The sequence below is a fragment of the Aricia agestis genome, chromosome 8 (genome assembly GCF_905147365.1).
Source record: "Aricia agestis chromosome 8, ilAriAges1.1, whole genome shotgun sequence".
Lineage (NCBI taxonomy): Eukaryota > Metazoa > Arthropoda > Insecta > Lepidoptera > Lycaenidae > Aricia > Aricia agestis.
The window spans coordinates 17,806,537-17,827,953 of NC_056413.1; the positions used below are offsets into that span (position 1 = coordinate 17,806,537).

At 37.0% G+C, this 21,417-nt stretch overlaps 1 protein-coding gene across 1 annotated transcript in view; it reads right to left on the reverse strand.

The window, feature by feature from the left end:
• The window catches only part of LOC121729588 (innexin shaking-B-like), an 83,296-nt gene that overhangs the window by 3,452 nt on the left and 58,427 nt on the right, over positions 1-21,417 (reverse strand). The window contains exons 2-4 of the mRNA XM_042118146.1: positions 15,124-15,280; positions 13,549-13,685; positions 10,698-10,857 (exon numbers count right to left, since the gene is read on the reverse strand). Of these exons, the coding sequence (XP_041974080.1) occupies positions 10,698-10,857; positions 13,549-13,685; positions 15,124-15,280 (454 nt within the window). The remainder of the gene's footprint in view (positions 1-10,697; positions 10,858-13,548; positions 13,686-15,123; positions 15,281-21,417) is intronic.

Here is a 21,417-nt window from a genome sequence, read left to right on the forward strand (position 1 = left end):
AGCACTCTCTATTCTTTTTACTCTCATAACTCAGTGGGACGGAAGACCGACACGACTGGAGAGAGGTCAGGCGCGGCACCGACTTTTTACACGCCCATCCGACGCATGGATCATCTTACTTGTCAGACAATCTGGTGATCAGCCTGCATTGTCCTAACCAAACTTGGAAATAACATGTTTCTAACGCGGGATTCGAACCCACGACCTCCGAGTCAAGAGCCAAATAATATACGATGAACATGAAACACATGTTTATTTTAATCTATAAATGTAAATGCGATAGTGTGTCTGTCGGTCTTTCTATCCATAATAATTAATATTATATTACCTCTTAACGGGGTAAAGACGTAAGTTTAAATCGATTATTCCGGTTTTAATTATATTCCATATATATTTAATACGTATATATGTATTTTATTTATTTGTTAATTTGCTTATTTATATCAGGCTACGTAGTAAGTAGGCCCATACAATATATACCTCAATGACTAACATACATATAAAATTTTAATTTAGTATTTAACACATACAAATAAATATCAAAAACCATGATTTGGTCAATATATTTTTGCTTACAATAAGATCAGAATCAGAATAAATTTAAATGGAGTATCATAATATAAGTCCCCGAACTGTATCAGAATTTACGCATTGGAATAGAGTTGTCAGTGCGTTGCCCTCGACTTACTAATAACGTTTGTAGTATTCAGTTTACATAATTGGACGCTGTTAAGTATTTGCGTATCGTTCCACAAAAAAATACTTACGTATTGATTTATGAATGAAGTCATGTTCGTGAGTGCTTAAACAGCGACCAATTAACAGTTGTCTTGGACTACGTTTGTATTTAATTGAAATTTGTTAATCCCACAAGAACCGTCAAAAAATATTTTTGCATAATATTATGTCAATAATAAGACCTAATAATAAACCTTTACCCAAATTTTAGTATTTTCATGGAAAAATATTGCAGCTTTGTTACTCGTTGGATCCAACCGCTGCTACAATACGTCTTGTCAAAAATGTGTTAAGTACACATTTCAATACATTTGAAATATTTAGGTGGCCTTGAGCGGTATTAGGCTGACGTTACATGACAATTCGAATGGAATTATTCGTAAGCGTTACTGCATATAATTGCATAGGTTCTTTTTTCCCCGGACTAAAAAATGCGTCACGGATAGTCTGTCGTCTGCGCTGCGCCTTATAAATACGTCAAACACTACAACACAAACTATACTTTGTATGTGTTGTAGTGTGTTTGTAGTGGTTTAACATTTCATGACAATACCACTTTATATTTTGACTAGATAGCGCCAAAATTAATTTATCGTGCGAAAACTTTTTTCCGGGATAAAAGTATCATCCTTGGTTGCCTGGAAAAAACCACTGAAAGCGGTAGTAAGGCCACGTATTTGCAATATTCCTTATCTTAATGTGCTGTTTTTGTTATTAATTAATTATAAACAATTGTTGTTAAATATATAATTGTATAACAATATCAATTGTTTATATGCAAATAAAGAATGTATAAAAAATGAATAAATACCCTAAGGGTGGGTTGCACCAGAGGCGTAGTTATAGTTAAGGTAAAGGTTATCGTCAAATATGGCGTCCATTATCGACTTTTACTAGGAATTTGACATTTTGTTAAGGTTAAAGTTAAAGTTATAGTTAAAGTAAGCTGGTGTATCTCACTCTAAGTCCTTTCCGGGGGCTCAAAGTATCTCCATGCCAAATTTCAGTAAAATCGGTTGAGCGGTTTGGTAGAGGTAACAGACAGATTTTCGATTTTGTAATACGAGTATGTACAGTACGGACAGGATCGAAAGAAGCAGTAATAAATATTGGAAGCGGGGTATTTCTTGCTCATGATAGTGTACAGTTTTGATTTCCTCCAATGAATGAGACAGACAGACAGACAGCAACGTTTATATTATAATGTAATGATGTGACCCATTTCGGAGGTATAAAGTTCGTCACCTGCTCGCAACTGCTGCGGTCTGCCGAGTTTGTTTCGCCGAAAACAATTGTGTATGTGGCACACAGAGTTAACCCGATGAAACATTAAACTGTTATAAACTGTAATTTTCTTACATGGCCTCTTTTAACCGACTTCGTCAAAATGAAAGGATAACGATTTTGTTAGTTTGTGTGGGCAGATTTTACAAATTACATTATCACACGGTAAGCGTACATTCTTGATTCTTTCTCGTAATAAAAACTTTCCTATAATATCCTTCCTCAGGACTTCGAGTTTATTGTCAAAAAAATTCAAGTTACTTTAGTGGATTGAGTAGTAGAAGATGTAACAAACGAGCAGACTTTAAACTTTGAACTCAATGTACCATCATTGAAGTTGATTCCTATGCAATTGACAGACCAACGTTATTTGGTCGAATATGTCAATTCAATTTTAATTGTGATCTGGCTATGTTTGACGTAACGCAACCAAACTACTTAGGTCCCCGATTTGCATAGGAATAAACTTCTCTGATAGTACTATACAAGAAGCCTGCCTGCGCAGCGTAGCTGCCTGTTTCCAATATAATCATCATCATCATAATATAAATACGCGAACGAAAAACCTTGTAACCCTTTTTACGAAAAATGGGGAAACGTAGGTGCATGAAATTTTGCACAGTTATAGTTTATAAGGTGAAGGAGTGCATCAAATAGGCACGGTCCGGTCACAGGGGACATGACCCCTCCCAAAATCTAAGGTCAAATTGAAAAATCTCAAAATCTTGCCAAATAATAAAAGACAATTTCTAGCTATCCCCTAACCACCGCTGCGTCCGACCTTAGACAGCTGTCAACCCAGAACCGTCCGAGGGCGCAGATAAAAAAAAAAATTAGTGTAGTGACTAGTGAGTGACCCCCCCCAAAATTTCAGGCTGCGACACATTTTTTAATAAATAAAACATTACTCTTTTATTTATGGTTGAAATAGTTTTTTTATTGAATCTAAGATACTATTAGACAATGCTTGCACGCCCAGTCTGAGATCAGCTGAGTCCCAAGACGAGAGTTGAAAAAAAATGAGAAAGTCAATATTTTTTACAAAATATAGGTAGTAGTACTAATGTCATTGAAACTAAGGTCGAATTTCGACCATTGGGCGATCTCTAGTATATTATTTAAAAATGCATCGCAATGCCTCAAGAGTCATGACGTTTTAATTAGATTAAAACATTATTAGAGAATTGGATATCACATATTATAGCAACATCTTGAGCGTGAAGTGATGATGAATACCTATTACCTACTTACACATTGAGTCGCCAGTCGCCAGTCAGGAATGCTGGCGGACCTTGCGGCCGTGTGCGCGACATAAACCAACCTAACGACTGCGCCACCAGGGCTGCCAACCTCCTCCAATATTCACGTGTGCGCCTGCATACCAGATTTAAGCTGTTTCTGGATATAATACAAACTTAAGAAATATACTTTTTGAAAATAGAACAGCGCGTGTTTATCGTAAGAACTAACGACCGCTTGCAGAGACATTTAATAATTATTATTATTATTACTCAACTATAATCATTTAATAAAAAAGTTTAATAGAAAATATTAAATTCTAAAATGTCTCTAAAAGGGTCCATTCACGGCAGGACTGCACGGCAGTCCTGCCGTGAATTGCCTTTATCTTTTTAAAAGTGATAGCTTATGGGTAGTTTACTATAGTTAATCTAAAAAGATTAAGATTATTATAATTATGACGGTATCATAAACTAATCTGATGAGTAAATCATGATACTCATATATCTTTCAAATCACTTGAGCAAATTTTCTCGAAAATATGAGTAAGAGATGTTCCTTGAAAACATTTAGTCATCTAATCATAGGTAAAGTTATAGTTATAGCTAAACGACTAACCGAGAAACATGAGATGATTTATTGGCAAATAACTAGAACTAAAGTCAGTTAAGATCTATAAAGAGGAGATGCTAAACGATTTCAGTTATCTATCAATATCTCAAGTGATTTGCAGACCTCTGTGGCTCAGTTGGTGAGCTGTTGGTAGCTCAAGCCCGGGGTCGCGGGTTCGAATCCCACCGACGGAACAAAAAGTTTTCTAAGTTCCTGGGTTATGGATGTGTATTAAATATATTGTGTATCATATTATAATAAAAAATAAAAATCTTAAAAATATGTATAGTATAATGGTATTAAATATATTTCCATTGTCTGGTACCCGTAACACAAGTCCTTCTAGTGCTTAGCACGGGGCCAGCCTGACGTGGTATGAAGCGTCCATAGATATAAAATGATATCTATTCTGCAATGTTTTCACGCTAGAGGCAGTACCAGCACAGACAGTGGACAGTAAACAAAAAGCTTGTTCGACGTTTGATAACGTTTCTGTCAATACTCTGTTATTTATCCTTCCTTACCTGTAATCCTATTCCCTCTTAAAAGGCCGGCAACGCATCTGCAGCTCTTCTGATGTTGCGTGTGTCCATGGGCGACAGAAGTTGCTTTCCATCAGGTGACCCGTTTGCTCGCTTATCCCCTTATTTCATAAAAAAGTGTGCTAGTAGCGTCCTCTGTCCCGACTTTTGCGTAATGTTCCCTATGCTAACTGCCATTTTGACATCATAATAAATGTACTGGTAGCACGGACGTAAAATAATAGTAAGTATTTTGAATTGTCAATGAACTCTCTTCTTTATTAAAATAGATAATTATAGCATTTTGATGCTTTTGGTGATTAAGGTTTGCTTTGGCAAACCTTAATCCAAACGAATATGAGTCAGATACAAGTATTGTACTTTGGCAAAATAATTGTGCTAAATTACGGAAATCATCCATCTCTTTCTCTCCCGTGTAACAGAGAAGGACGGCACAGAATGCAGGCTAAAATATTCATTGTAAATGAGTGTTGCCATACGTAATAACAGCTGAACGCTAAATTTTTATTATCAGGCACGAACCGCGGCCCAGAGTACACAGTAACGACTTCCTTCAACAGAATCACAAGTACATTTTTAGCGAAAACGAACCCTCTCGGCTCTGACCCAGTCGGTTAAAATATGTCGCTACATAATTTATTTTTGTGACTATAACCTGCATTCTCCTTTGTACACTGTAGGTACTATTTAAGCCAAGTTTGTTCAAGTAAGTTGTATTTTACAATATTTTATCATTTTTTTCTTTTTTATTTAAAATTTATATTTTTGGGATTTGTTTGCTCTGAGAAAAAAAATAATCAAAAATTTTAAGATTTCTGAATTGTTGTGTTTTCGATGACTTCGTAAGCGACAAAAACCCTACAGAAACCGTACATTTTCCGATGAAAAGTTACTTTGACTTTTTTTCTTCTGGGGGCGACTAACCTAAAATTTTCGATTCTATAATTCATTTTTATACTTGAAAATAAGCCCCAAATTGTTTTATTTTCTAAACTTAGATACTACATTATATTTCCAAGAATTCTATCTGAGCAAAAACACAATATCAAAAAATTTTCTCGATAGAAAAAAATCGCAAAGATGCTTCTAATTTTCACGAAATTTTCATTTATTGCCATAACCGTGCATTGAAAGAAGTTAAGATTTTAACACATTGTATAAAATACTATCATTGAGAAACCGACCTAGCGGATTTTTAAAATCCTGGAATCTTGATCAAACTCAAACAATTTGTCCACTGTGTATATTTGACACTTATTGTGATAAATAATAATGTTACGGTACATGGTATACGGACACGTAGTGCCATCTAGCGACAAACCAGCGAAACTTACCGAGGGAACACAAGCAACATAAATCCCCTACTCAATACTAGATGGCATGAGGTGCGCAAGTACATACTCGAACCTTCTAGAAAACCAACATTTGTTTACGTGTTTACCCGTTTATTTTGTGTACGTGTTTAAGTGTTTAGCTGTTTATGTTTATTGTGGTACATGCTCGAGCCTCCTAGAAAGTTCCCACACTTGTTTACTTGTTTACGTGTATCGGGAACTATCTGGAGTTCGTCTCGCCATATAAAAAGCCGCAGGTAGACGGCCCGGGAGTCAGTTCGGTTCGAGCGATCCTCAAGGCGATTTCGGAGTGACAACAAGCGATCAATAGTGAGTGAACCAGTGAAACCTTCGACTTGGCTACGACCTAGGACAGTGATAGTGCTTAGTGATTGGACCTAGTGATTAGTGTTTGGACTTAGTGCTAAGTGCTGTGACCTAGTGTATGCTTGTGTGACTTAGACTTAGTGAATAAAGTCTTCAAGAGAGTCAGCAGGTCTTTCTCTTCAAATCCTTCGAACCCTAGCACGTAACAATAAGGTTCTTCATGACCACTTTTCGTGTTTATCAAGTTCTAGACTGGCTTATTAAAAAACAGCTCCTGTTTATAATAATAATGCCCCCACACCGGTTTCGGTGACGGTAGCTGGTTTCATTGAAACCAGGCCAGGTACGCAGGAGTAATTAGTTAATAGTGCCCAAGTGTGTGCGCAGTACACAAGAGTACTCCCTATTCCTTTATATGGAGACGGAAGACCGACACGGCTGGCGAAAGATCAGGCGCAGGACCGACTTTTTACATGCCCATCCGACGCATGGATCATCTTACTTGTCAGACAATCAGGTGATCAGCCTGCATTGTCCTAACCAAACTTGGAAATAACATGTTTCCAACGTGGGAACCTCCGCGTCAAGAGCCATGCTCTAAACCACTGGACCACGGAGTATAATAATATAAACAGCCCTACCACCAGGTAAATGGGTGATTCGTTGAAGGTTCCGAATCGGTAATTAATTGACACTTAACATTGAAACAGTTTCAGCGTCGTCTCGCATATTGTTTTTATTGCACCGTGTCGCTTTATCGTTAAAATTTTGAGGTTATGGCATTCATTGTTTACCTCATTAGTTAGCTGGTTGGTCAAAAAAGAGGATTGTGTGTTTGGTAAGCTTTAGCGCCTCATACGACTAGTATTAAAATTTTAAAGTTTTTCATTACAAAACTTCGTATATCATCTCTCGAAAAATTACTTTCTTAAAAGCAATTACTTACTTATTTCATGATTAAAACTTAAAATTGTAATTTAAAACCATCGATATACAATGCATTATTGAAGAAACTGATTCATAGTCTGTTGACGGACTCACGTCATTTGATCGGACTATGTGAATTCCATGTTTCTCGTATAGTCTGTCAAAAAAGTGAAAAAATCTAAAAGTGGCAACATGGTAGTGTCATCCCTTTCAAATCAATCTAAGAAAAAAGGGATGACATTACGATGTTGCCACTATTTAATTTCTTCACTTTTTTGACAGACTATATAATCGGTCGGTTGAATTTGACATAACGCGACAAAATTACTTTAGAAGTTGATTCATAGGCAGATTGCTCAACCCTACCAAATGACTTAGGTAGGGTTAGGCAATCTGCAAATCAACAAAGATCAACAAAGGTTATATGAAAACCATAACTAAAGTACAAGAACCTAACAATAAACCTTTGTATCTCTATCAAGTTACTATAGCTTCCTGCTACTACTATAGCTTAATAGAAGTTTATCATAAAAATGTAATGAATGAACTCAAAGGGACACACTAGGTACAACGTCGTCACATGGCCGAGGGCCCTCGTCATAAATTTACGGCAAGTAGGTCGATTATACCTGCACTTGATACACTTGATACACTTGATACAGACCGTCAGATCTACAAAGTGTGTAATAAAACTTGTAAGAACCAAAAAAATATGTTACTAAGGGAGATCGCAGACGGCACACTTTTCGTGTGATCGAGTCTGCGGCGCACAAAAAGTGTGCCGTCTGCGATCTCCCTATTTCTATCTAAGACAGATCATAGTCAACCTAAGAGAGATCTTAGACTGATTAGTCTCTTGCTTACTGAGCAACGAGCAATTCTTGTTGTTGCAAAATAAATATATAAATTAGCCTTGACTGTGAATTTCCTACAACAGTCAATCACATTAATGTATAATATTTTATGTTTCCAAAAAAGTTTACCATAATATAAAACAGAAATAACCCAAAATAGAAGACACAGCTAAAAATAAATTATTCTAGACTCGGTCGCGTAGCTTGACCTCACGCGTAGACACCTGCTACGGCGTAGCGACTAGCGCTACGGTGACATCGAGTGGCTTACTACAAGATTTGTATTACTGCACTCAGATTTTTTAATGAATACTATAGCTGTCCGGCAAACGTTTCTTTGCCATATAAAGTATTTCGCCCGTATTATTTTATTGAAGTGACTAAATAAGTATGTCACCATGGCAAAGACCATCGCTATCCCGTCGCACAAACAATGGTCGCCGTCAGTCTGGAGTTGTAATAATTTACTATTATTTATTCAACAAATGCACTTATCAATATAAATAGTACCCAGTAGCCGATTCTCAGACCCACTGAATATGCATATAAAATTTGGTTAAAATCAGTTAAGCCGTTTCGGAGGAATACGCGGCCTAACATTGTGACTCGAGAATTTTATATATAAGATTTAACTACTTGACGACCTCGGTGGCTCAGTGGTTGAATGCGTGAGCAGCGCTCAAGCCGGGGGTCGCATTCGTTCGTGAGGTAAAATATAAAGGTGAGGTGAAGTATACAGCATGTAACAAAAATAAGTGAATATACTTTAGGGTGTGTACATGTTCCTTGTAGAGAGTTCACTGTGAAATTAGCAGCGCTGAAAGACCAAAATTTATGTTCACTTTTGTATGGGGAAACTCGTGACACTCGGGCCCTTGTCCATACAAAAGTGAAAAAAAAAATTCGTCTTTCAGCGCTGCTACTTTCACAGTGAACTCTCTATAAGGAACACATACACACCCTAAAGTATTATCACTTATTTTTGTTACACACTGTATAAGTAGCTGATTATCCGAACAACGAATTTATGATTAGTGTGATGGTACAGAAACTTGATTTACCTATAATAGCTCCCACACCGGTTTCGGTGACGGTGGCCGGTTTCATTGAAACCAGGACAGCTACGCAGGAGTAATTTTATAGTGCCCAAGTGTGTGCGCAATACGCAAGAGCACTCTCTATTCCTTTACTCTCATAACCCAGTGGGACGGACGACCGACACGACTGGCGAGAGATCAGGCGCAGGACCGACTTTTTACATGCCCATCCGACGCATGGATCATCTTACTTGTCAGACAATCAGGTGATCAGCCTGCATTGTCCTAACCAAACTTGGAAATAATATGTTTCCAACGCGGGAATCGAACCCACGACCTCCGAGTCAAGAGCCGCGCTCTATTTACCTATAGGCAGATGGCAGATATGTGTAATCTGGTGAAGTTATGTCAAGCCTTTAACAACTAACCAACGAGTTGACTCGAGATAACCTAACCAAATACGTAAGTCTGTAAACTGCCTACAATCCAATTTATCTGATAGTACATTTATTTGTAAACAAACTGACTGCACGCTTATTTGGTAGCTAAATCGTATTAATATACTAATAATATATATTTTGATAGATAAGGTCATCAATATTGACCTTTTCAATCAAAACCCATAACAAAATGGCGGCCACGTGCGCCCGAATTAACGTTCTATTAGCGCACCATGGCTCTACCATGGTAACAAACGAGGGAGTTTGAACCGTAAGACTAGAGCATTAACGGGTATTATGCAATGGACGGTCGCTAAAGGGTTTAGTGATATCGTAAAATAAAGCAATCAAATATATCGAACATAAATCAAAATGATATTCGTATTAGATGTGTTTTGTTTATTGATAAAGGTCGAGCCACACTAGCGGTAGACGTCATTCATGATATTAATCAGGTTGTTACTGAAGATAATATATCTTACAATTGTTAACTTTGTCTATGAAGAAAAAATCAACAGGATCGACAGAAAAATAGTTTAAGTACAGCTTAGTCAGTCTCTATTGGTCGAACGTATTCATACTTAAGCATAATATTTTTTCCATTTTTGGCTATGCCTGGTGTAGGGGCAACTATTTCGACAGCACAACTGCACTGACCACAGATGCGCGCAGACTGAAATTTTACGAGAAGGATGTCACGGATAGTAACAGATGCACCGAGCAAACGTCAAAACGACAAACATAATAATTACTAAGATTTGGAGAATACGAATGCCATAAGGAGCATAACCGGGTTTAAACATCTTTGACACCCAGGTCAATTCAAACCGCAGCGCGACGCGTAGATACATTTATTTTGTATTGAATAGGCATGATGACTATTTTTTTTTCTTATCGGTAATTGAAAGACACTTAAAAAATAGAAACATCGTTGAAAGAATGACTCTGATAGCTTAAAAATTCTACCGTGAAACAAAAGTTGCTTTTAATTGCATAAGTTATCGAATTGTATACAAATATTAAGAAATTTAATTGAAAAAAAATTCGACTTGAATATCCAACTTTGAAGGCGCATAACAAAAAAAATACAAATGCTATCAAGCTGAAATTTTGGGAACACCGTGCTTACCGTGATTTCTTTATTTTATTAACAAAATTCCCTAATCTTTGACCTTGTCATCATCCCTATTTTTGTATTGAATTCATAGACTTCAATTGCGTGAGATGTCACGCAAATCTGTCAAATCCATACTTTAGAAATGCATAGATCTACGCGTCGCGTTGCGGTCTGAATTGACCCTTAAACAACAACTGGAAGCATTAACCTCCAGGAGCTATATTAAGAGCAGCTAACACCACTAACCTGCAAGAATAGCATGAACGCGACCCACTGGTAGTACTTCCCGTACCGTCGCGGCGCGGCGCCGGCGGGCCGCACGCCGGGGTACGCGCCCGCCTCGCCCGCCACCGTGAACGTCGAGTGGATCCAGCAGTACGTGTTCAGCACGTCCTCGGGGATGTCCCTGAACAGATTACACGATTGTGGTAAACTGGCAGAGGCCGATTAATGGGGTGTACAAAACGAGTCCGGTCAGGTTAGCCTGCGATCAGTCCTCCCCGTAGGTATGAGCCCTTAAAGTAGCTTAGGTCTTTTTTGAGGGCAATTTGGGGGAATAGAGTCGGACTGCACAAAACGAGTCAGGCCGGCTTTCAACCGGGTTTAATTAACATCCCCGGATATATGAGCCTTTAAGCTTAGGGTCTTTTTGAGGGCGATTGGGGGGCGAATTTCTGGCAAGACGTTGCGTGGCGTTCAAGCCATACTTATATCCGATCTAAAGATCGCTTTACAATCGCCCCACGACAACTCTTCCGCAAATCGCCAGTATGATACTTAACTGATATCTGTTGTTACAAATCTTGCAATAAATATAGAGCATTTAGTTGGAAATTATCCGTGTCTAGAGTTTGAAAATATAGTAGGCAGCTAGTGATGAGCAAAACAAGACTCAGACAGTCTTGGTTTTGGTATTGGTATCGGTATTTCTAGTACAATTGTCTTGTCTTGGACTTGGTCAAATCTGCCAGATCTTGGTCTTGGATTTGGTTTTTTTAGTTTTAGGATATTCTTGGTCTCGGCATTGCTTTTTTGCAAGACTAAGACTCAGGCTGCAAGACCGATTTTGCTCATCACTACAAGCAGCTTAAAATGCTGCAGAAATTGTGTGAATATATTATGCATTTCTCGGATATTTTAATATTACATCTATATCATTAAGACGTGCAGCTATAACAGGTCGTCCGCATTTTACACATCGGTGTAAATATGAGCATTGAACAATCCATCCAAATAGAGCTTGTCATAAAAGAGAAGAAACTGTACGCAATGTTTAAATCTTATTAAAAAATATATATGAAAACTTTATTAACCTTCAAGCGGGCGCGCGCTATTTTATAACGGCAGTGGTCGCGCGTAACCTAAAAGACATCGTAGGTGAATTTGGGAAACAAAACACTTTTCATTTAACATTATTTATTATTTCATAAATTTAATTATTACTCTTTTTAAATGTAATCAACTTACCCAGAAAATTAAATGTATTTTTAGTAAAAACTTAGTTATAAAATCCGGTGACCCAAAGCATCTTGTGTGAACAGGGGCAGAAAAAGTGATCGGAATTTTCTTATCCTAGTTCCAATCTTTTTTTATCTAGCAATGATACTCGATGTTATCGGTCAACGACGACTTAGTTTTATAAATAAACAGAATTTGCAATATATTGCAGAATCAATAATATGAAAGCTACATATAAAATTATAAGAGAGGCGCGCGGAGTCTTTTCGACGCCGGCGCCGAGACCTAACAATTGGCTTCTTGCTTCAAAGTAACGAAAATGTATTGAGGGGAGTCGATTCGACGTCGCGCGACCGCTTGAAGGTTAAATGGAGATAAAAATATGCAAGGTGATGATAGTATTTAAAGTGTATATAAGCGTTCTAGTCTGTGGAAATACAAAGAAAAAATACCACCTTTTGAGCCCTACGTTTAGAATTTTTTTTTACTGCGTCTACTCTTTCTTGACAGACGGTACATGTTTTATCGGATATTTAAATTAACATTTTAAAGTTACAGGTCACTTATAGGTGACACTGGGAACTGAAGAGTTAAAATAATGAGGGTGTACATAATATCATACATATTGAAATGCTCCACCAATATAAAAATACCGACAAACTTTGTTATTTATCAAAAACGTTCTACGTTCTACGTTAAAAGTTGATAATTCGCAGGCCAATAGCGCCCAACCTAATTTGGTCCAATATATTACAGTTTAGAGCTGTGCCCGAGCCAAGAAGTAATGCCTAAGTAACGACTGGAACTCGTTATCTGCAGGAAGAGACGTGATACTCTACTTTAACCGACTACAAAAAAGATAATTAGGAGTTAAGATGTGTCTATAGAAGAATGATTTTAAAAAAAGTTTATTTAGCAATTTGTATACTTGTTACTTTTTAAGTAGTAAAAGATGTACATTATGTTAACTATGCGTTATAGTTTTATGATGTCTTGTCTCCATCTGATACGTTAAGACTGGCTTTTTAGTTTTTAAATTTTAGACTAGTTCAAAACATTATAATTATATATAATGTCTGGACACAGGCAAAATCTTTGCAATGAAAGGTTTTCATGTAATATTATTTAATAAACACAATATTATTATAACACAAAAATTATCGCGCCTAACGGAATTCATTAGTACGATACTTACCTAATATTTGTTAAGTTGTTGTGGAACCAATATTATTGTTAAAAGTTTTAATAAGTTTATATAGTCTCCAAGTTAAGAATGTTACATCATGAACTACTCGTATTATGATTAGTAATATTAATTTTATTAATTCAAAACTACATTCAAAAATAAAATAATAATATTATCTTGTGCTATCTGCACTGTGATGACATCTGTTCAGTTTTTCGTAAACTAATATGATAGAGCTGTGGCGAGTTTAGACTGCGGCGTTTGGAATATTTAGTAACCTCAATTACTAAATTCGTTCATTTGAATTAGTTCCAGATTATTTTTGATTATAAAACCTCTTAAAAATCCACTAAAATTTAAAAAAAATTCAAAACGCTCCGCTTCAAAGAATACAAAAATTCTCTCAGCATGATTTTGCGCCATCTGCCGTTGGGCGCAGGAACTCGTTCGTACCTTGTGTGTATGCAGTCTATGGGGTTGCCCACTAGATGGCGCGTGGTGAGGGCGGCGCTGGCTGCGAGCAGCGCGGCGGTCGTCGCGCCGCAGTGGAGACGGAAAGCCAGGGAGTCGATCTTAGGATTTATGCCTTGCTGCAAATAGACAGGTCATCATTCAAGAAGCTTATTAATCCTTTGGAGATCATCATACGTAGTCTATAAACTGTCATGGGCTCAATGAGTCAATAATAGCCTCCGCATATTGCTCCGCATGATGAAACTTGTTTAAGCGTAATGCTTATATTGCGCCGTTTATCATTGATTTTGTAATTTTTTATTAATAAATAAAGGATTAAAAAGAAGTTTAGGCTATGGTCCACCAACAATCAGATGGATATCTTCCCATAACAAGAATGAAATGTGATAAATAAAATACATACAGTTATTACAGATCAATATAGAACCTCCTCCCTTTTAGAAGTCGCTTAAAATAGAGTAACGGCGATGACAATGATGATGATGATAATAAAAGGCTTTTTACCCGCAGCAGCCTTCACAAACGTTTTGCAAAACATGAATAATGAAATATGTGTGAAAGCATTAACATTCTAACTGTATTCATAAAAAATTCATTACTTAATTCCTACCTCTTCCTATCCGCGTTGAAATAATATTTAGCGTGAACTTCATTATAATATAACTACTCACGTGAAATTTAAACCTCAAGTAAAATATCTCAGTTAATTAGGATTTAGGTGTAGTATAATTTTTAAATTATTAATATTAATATTTGAAGAGGCTTGTTTCAATGTGTAGAGGCGCGGTAGAGGCTAGAGCAGGTTTTAAAAATAAAATAGACATTTTGATATAATTCGGCACTATGGAAAATATCACGAGGTTATGAGAATAATTATTATTATAATAGGCTCTTATAATGTCAAAGATTCTGATATTTTGTATCCTGCTACTGTTCACTCAACTCAAGGGATGATCCGCGCCTTAAGATAATAATAATAATAATATAATAATATCTATGGACGCTTCACACCACGTCAGTCTGGCCCCGTGCTAAGTACCTAAAGGACTTGTGTTACAGGTACCAGACAACGGAAATATATTTAATACTTTTATACCATACATATATTTAAGATTTTTATTATATCATACACATATTTAATAGGTACACACATCCAGACCCGGGAACATTGAAAACTTTTTGTTCCGTCGGCGGGATTCGAACCCGCGACCCCCGGCTTGAGCTACCAACGCGCTCACCACTGAGCCACAGAGGTCGTCAATAATGTGCTCTATTGCTCCTTACAAATCCGTGCGTATACCAGGGCTGCAAAGGTCGGCAGGAACTCGCCCCGCCCAGAGCAGGCAATGTTCCATGAACCTAACATCGCGAGTACCAGGTTCGCATATCTACCAAGTACCAACAACTTACTTCACCCACAGCAGGCATTCCGTGGCGCTGTCATCCGTGCAAGCACCAGGATCGCATAACTTCCAGCAATCGCCACTCACAGCTGAGTCAGCGGCTAAAGTTCCCTGCAACTTCGATTGCGTGTACTAGGCTCGCATGACTTACCCCGCCGGATAGCAGCGCGTATAGGCTGGTGAGGATCTCCATGGGCCTACGAGACTGCGCGAGCCGCTCGCGCCGCCGCCACGCGCCCGCGCTGCCCGCCCCGCGCCCCCCGCCGCCCACGCCGCGCGCGCGGCGCCCCCACGACACTCCTGACTCCCTGGTAACATACAGTGCGATATTCAAATTACTGGAGCCTGTAATGAGCAATTTCTGGGCAGGGATGGCGAGCGAATGGCACGTAACATAAAATTTGGTACACACTAGGTCACTAAACTAGTATCGAAATAATTATTTTACCAACAACAATGTTACCTTTGCATAGTAAGCAGCAAATTAGGTTTTTGAAATATTATGTACCGAATCATAAAAAAAACAAATGGCACGTTTATATAAGACTTCTTCAGAAAAATTTCTTCAGAATTGATACGAAAAGGTTCACCATCCCTGTTCTAGAGGGATATTCTCAGAATACAAAAAAAAGGCTCTTCGGTCGCTGCCGGAAGTGATCATAATACTGTTATGAATTATGATTGTGAACAATACCCAATTCTACCACTAAAATGCGTGAATGTCGCATAAAGTGGAATCGAGGTGCTGTTAAAATTTTATAGAGTATGTATAGGAAAGTTCGTATAACAAACTCATCAATAAGTTCTAATAAAATATCAGCGTGAGGTTAGTAAGTAGCGTTGTGTACAACTACTGTATCTCTGCTTACAAAAAAGTGAAAAACTGAAGGGGATTTAAATCAAGTTATGAGATGTAGAAATATAGGAATTCCATATTATTTCTATGATTTTTTCAACTGCTACATAGACACGGCCGCGCTCAGAAACAATTAATTCTTTAATTCAATTAAGATTTTTGATATAAGCTAATGTATACATTTTGTCACTCTAAATAAAATCAAAGAAATGTCTCTGAATGCAGCCGTTAAAGACCTTCCAATAATAAAAGTAAAAAACGTTCTTGGAATAGATTCAATCGTTCAATGTAAATGCACGGACCGTTTGCCGTAAATGATTCAAGTTTAAATTATACTTGGTCAAGTTAAAGTTAGCCGATATCGCTAACTGCGTACTGCGCCAAACCCGATAACTTACCAGCAGTTTGAGTTTTATTAAACGTCTTAATACATCGAAAAAGTATATTTCAATACTTGATGAAGAATAACATAAAATTTATTCCGAAATTACGGAAACTTTCAGTTTTGAAATTGGATGTGACCTGTGAGATATGGTCCTCAGCATCGTCAATCTTAGAATTTGTTGATACAATAATATTATATTATGAATTTACCCAAAATGTAGTTAACCACTGGCCCGATCGTTATTCGATATTTATATGATAGATTGATGATCGATTGTATTGCAAAACTATAATATTTGTATATTAACTAGCTGTTGCCCGCGACTTCATCCGCGTTAACATTGTATAATAACAAAGATGGATAGTTTTCTCCTTTTTGTTTTTGTGGTTCCTTATACAAAGGGTAAAAACGGACCCTATTTAAGCAAACGTCAAACGCAAACGTCAATAAACTTTCATGTTTCTAACCCAAGAAATGACGGACTTCCATTGAAACTTTCTACCCCAATTTCACCCCCTTGGGGGTAGAATTACCAGAAACACTTAAATACGTATCCATTCATTTTTAATCAGTAGCACAAAAATTAAGTTTCATGTTTCTAACTCAAGAAATGACGGACTTTCATTCAAACTTTCAACTGCAATTTCACCCCCTTGGGGGTAGAATTTCTAAAAACGCTTAAATACCTATCCATTCATTTTTAATCAGCAGTCCAAAAATAAACTTTCATGTTTCTAACTTAAGAAATGACGGACTTTCATTTAAACTTTCAACCCCTATTTCACCCCCTTGGGGGTAGAATTTTCAGAAACGCTTAAACACGTATCCAATCATTTTTAATCAGTAACCCAAACATAAAATTTCATGTTTCTAACTCAAGAAATAACGGAGTTTCATTCTAACTTTCAACCCCAATTTCACCCCCTTGGGGGTAGAATTTCCAAAAACGCTTAAATCAGTAACCCAAAAATAAAGTTTCATGTTTCTAACTCAAGAAATGACGGACTTTCATTAATACTTTCAACCCTTATTTCACCCCCTTCGGGGTAAAATTTTCACAATTCCTTCCTTAGTGGGTGTCTACTTAATAAAACAACCCTACTCACTAAATTTCGTGGCTGTAACTTTTACAGTTTTTGCTCAGCGATGATGAATCAGTCAGTCAGTCAGTCAGTCAGGACATGTAATTTTATAAGTATATAATAGATATGATAGCTATCAGGGCCCCCGTAAAGGCTACTGGCGCCTGTGTGCAAAAAAGGGATTTTGGCGCCTCTGTAGGCTTTTTCGGGACCTTGGTTTTGGGCTTTGGCGCCCCTAAAGATGGCAATTTGGCGTCCCTAGAGGATGGCTCCCGTGTGCATTGCACACATTGCACATAATATATGGTAGCGGGGGCCCTGATAGCTATATTTCTGTAAGGAAACAAAGCTCTCTATGTTCTACTCTAATGCAAATACCGTGCGGTTGTTTTTCAATGATTTAGCTTTTGTGCCTTAAAATTTTCATTATAAGCACATTGCGCGAGTCGCGGCTGGATGGGCCGCTTACAAGTTTTATAAATAAGTATAGATACCAAGTAAGCGATAGAGTGCTGCGCCTCGTCGTAAAGCGCGCGCACTTAATAATGACAAGTTTAAACCACAAAAGCTAAACCACTACAAAACAACCGCACGGTATCCGCATTGTAACGTTTGCCATAAACCATTCCTAAACGAATCTAAATTTAAATTCGAAAACGACATTTCACTTAATTTACAAACGCAGAACACGCACGCCATCTAGCGAAGCGAATGATGGATGACACTCGCGTTTGGACGACATCCAGAGCATTGGGACATCGTGGACCGAAAATGATAAAATCTTTGTGTACGATTAAGAAAATTGTTTGATTTATTATATTGATACGTCACACGTATAATATATCGGTAATTTTTGATATATTTTTGTGAAACAAACATTTTAAATAGGTTGACAGCTTTTTGAACAAATTTTTGTTTATTATTTTGATATATTGTTTAGCTTTTATTTGCTGCAAGATAAATAAATTGCCTAATATTTCATTATGTTTGATACAGAAATAATATCCAAAAATTATCATATCAAACTATTTACGCGAAAAACAACATTATTTGGTATCAAATACAAGGCATAAGCGTTAGTTTGCTGAACACAATATACAAGGATCAAAGATATAGGCTATCTGCAAAATAAATTCACAATATAACATTCATATTTGAGTGTGCACTTACTGGTGTAATGGCGGCAACTCCAGGAGAGTGCACCGGATAAGGATTTATACGAGGAGGGGCGAAGTATTTCAAGACCTAGGAAATAGGAAATATACAACACCGACTCTACCTTAAAGAAAATGTATAATATAGCAGATATCTCTCATATATATAAAATGCTCGTGTCTCAGTGTTCGTGCGTGAACACCCCCACAACGGCTCAACCGATTTTAATGAAATTTTGTATGTACCATGGAGGAAATTGATTCCTAGGCAGTTGACAGACCAACGTCATTTGGTCTGGTCATGTCAATTTAATGTTAATTGTTATCTGTCGGCTGGGTGTGAGTTGTGACGTAACGCGACTAAACTACATAGGTCCCCCATCTGCTTCTCTGATATCAACTTATCAACTTATAATCAACTTCTCTGATAGAACATTCGTTAGGCCTGAGAAGTTTTTATCTTCTTAGTTCTTATATTCAAAAAATAATTTATATGGCAAAACAATATTTGCCGGGTCAGCTAGTTTTTTTTAAATATTATATATGTCTTTTATCCGCACTCAGTTACTTAATCATTCCTTAACTCTTTAATGACATTAAATGTATGAAGCTTATGTCTATTATAATTTTTCGAGTATGACGAAATATATTTTCTGCCGAACGCTTTTACGGCAGTACATCATGTGCCCAGTGCCTTTATTGATATCTGCATTGCACACATGCATTTTCAAAGATACTCAACTATTCCGTATATCGTCGAATACATGTGAACTTTTACTAATAATAATATAATTTATGCGAAAGTTTATCTGTCTGTCTGATAACTCTTCAGTCTTCACGCCCAAACCGCTCATCCGATTATGCTGAGATTTGGTATGAAGATACCATGGAGATACTTTGAGTCTCGGGAAATGTCATAGGATGCTTTTTATATTGGAAAAAAGTTGTTTAATAAAGTTTTTGGCAACACAACGTTTGGCAGTTTGTTAAATAATTTGTAAATTACAAAAACGTATATCAAGCTACCTGTATAAAAAGACGCAGGTCGAAGCGCCGAGGAAATGATTGAGTGTAACACGCCGGAACATTTAAATCTCTTTCGCGTTTGCGAATTCACGAACCGAAAAATTCCGTTCAACCGAACACGAAACTTTCTGAATGCTTCTTTGATTACTTTAAAAATTCATTTGTGCCGTCATCGCGCGCAGTTTGATTTGCGAATTGCGCTTTTTAACCGACTTCCAAAAAGGAAGTTCACATCCCTATACAAAAAACACAATATTTGGCCTAATTTTGCTCTATAACAGTACGGAATCCTTCGTGTGCGAGTCCGACTCGCACTTGGCCGATTTTCTTAATGTACCAAACCAAATTTTAGTAATATATTTAATAAAGTTAAATTACATATTAGTCACTCATTGTTTCGTATACTTAATGTTTCGTAGTGGGTATTATCAGTTTTCTGGTATTAGTTTATTTTTAGTACATATTTAGTAACAACCTAAGTATTAATAATAATTATGTTATGTATACTATTTTGGGTTGCTGCCTAGCCTAGAACTTAAGATTATGTTTGACTGATTGTACAACCACATAATGACTGTAATTACCTAATTGTCTGTATACAAAATACATATAAATAAATAAATAAATAACTTTACCTATAACGCTGTTACTAACAACTAAGTAGTATATTTTTTCCCTAGTTGCAATCACATAACGCGTTGCAAAGTATTATTGATAATAATAATCAAAATAATACCATAATATTATATTCATAATATGAATGAAATCTTTAGTTATATTCGTAAACTCAACACTGTGAAGAGCAGTTTAAGTTTGAACATTTAAAGGATCTTGTGTAACAATGAACCCTTTGCCAAAACGTTTACGGCATTCATGTTTGGTGCAATATCATACAGCGCAGTGTACCGACAGACAAAAAAAAAACATTTTAATTACAAGAATCTTTACGTAATCTTAATATAAAATCTAAACGTATTTTACATTTATTTTTATGTACTCGTAAAAAGTTTGGATTTTTGTATATCACCGCGTAACATAAAATAAAGCCTCTTTCTCCTGTCTGACCCTATATGCTCAGATTTTTAAAACTGCAACGGGTTTTGGTGGGTTTTCTAATGATTGAGTTTTCCAAGAGAAACGTATAATTAATATGTACAATAAATGCGTTTAATATAATATTTATATCGCAGATTTGGAGCAAAAGTCTCCTGTGCTTGGGAAACCACACGGATATTTACTTCGCTCAGTCTTTACCGTACAAATCATCCACAACGAATGCAAACATAATATAGCAAAACGACCCACGTCGGATCGGCTGATAAATTATTATTATAAATACATTGTACTAAAATTAGTGGCATATAATATCATTGAGACTTTGTTTGATAAATGCGTACCTGACCCGCCGCGCGCCCGCCGTTAATCAACGTCAGTTCCCTTAAATATTAATACGTTAGCCCTGCAGCCCTGCGGCCTGTCCGCCGTCATATATTACGTATTGTTACGTCATAATGTTACGTGACGTCCCGGCCTATCGCGGGACTGTTCTGCTGACCGTACGACTCGATATTCTAAATGGAGGAGCTTTATATATATCTAGATGAATCCCGCAACTAAGTTGCGTCAATTCGTTTATCGCGCGAGAACCGTACATTTTTCCGGGATAAAAAGTCCTATGTCTTTTCCCAGGAGTCAATGTATAATCCTTACCAAATTTCAGCAAAATACGTTCAGCGGTTTGGGCGTAAAGATATAACAGACAAACAGACAGGCAAACACACGTATTTATAATAATAAAGTAAGTATTTAAATGGAAAGTAGCCGAAACGAAAACGAACGTAATAGAGAAATAAAAAACCACAGACAATCAGGAGTATTTTGAGATGTGACTACCTGGTGGCTGCTGTCTGTATGTGTCTGTATAAACAGTCGTTAAAGATAC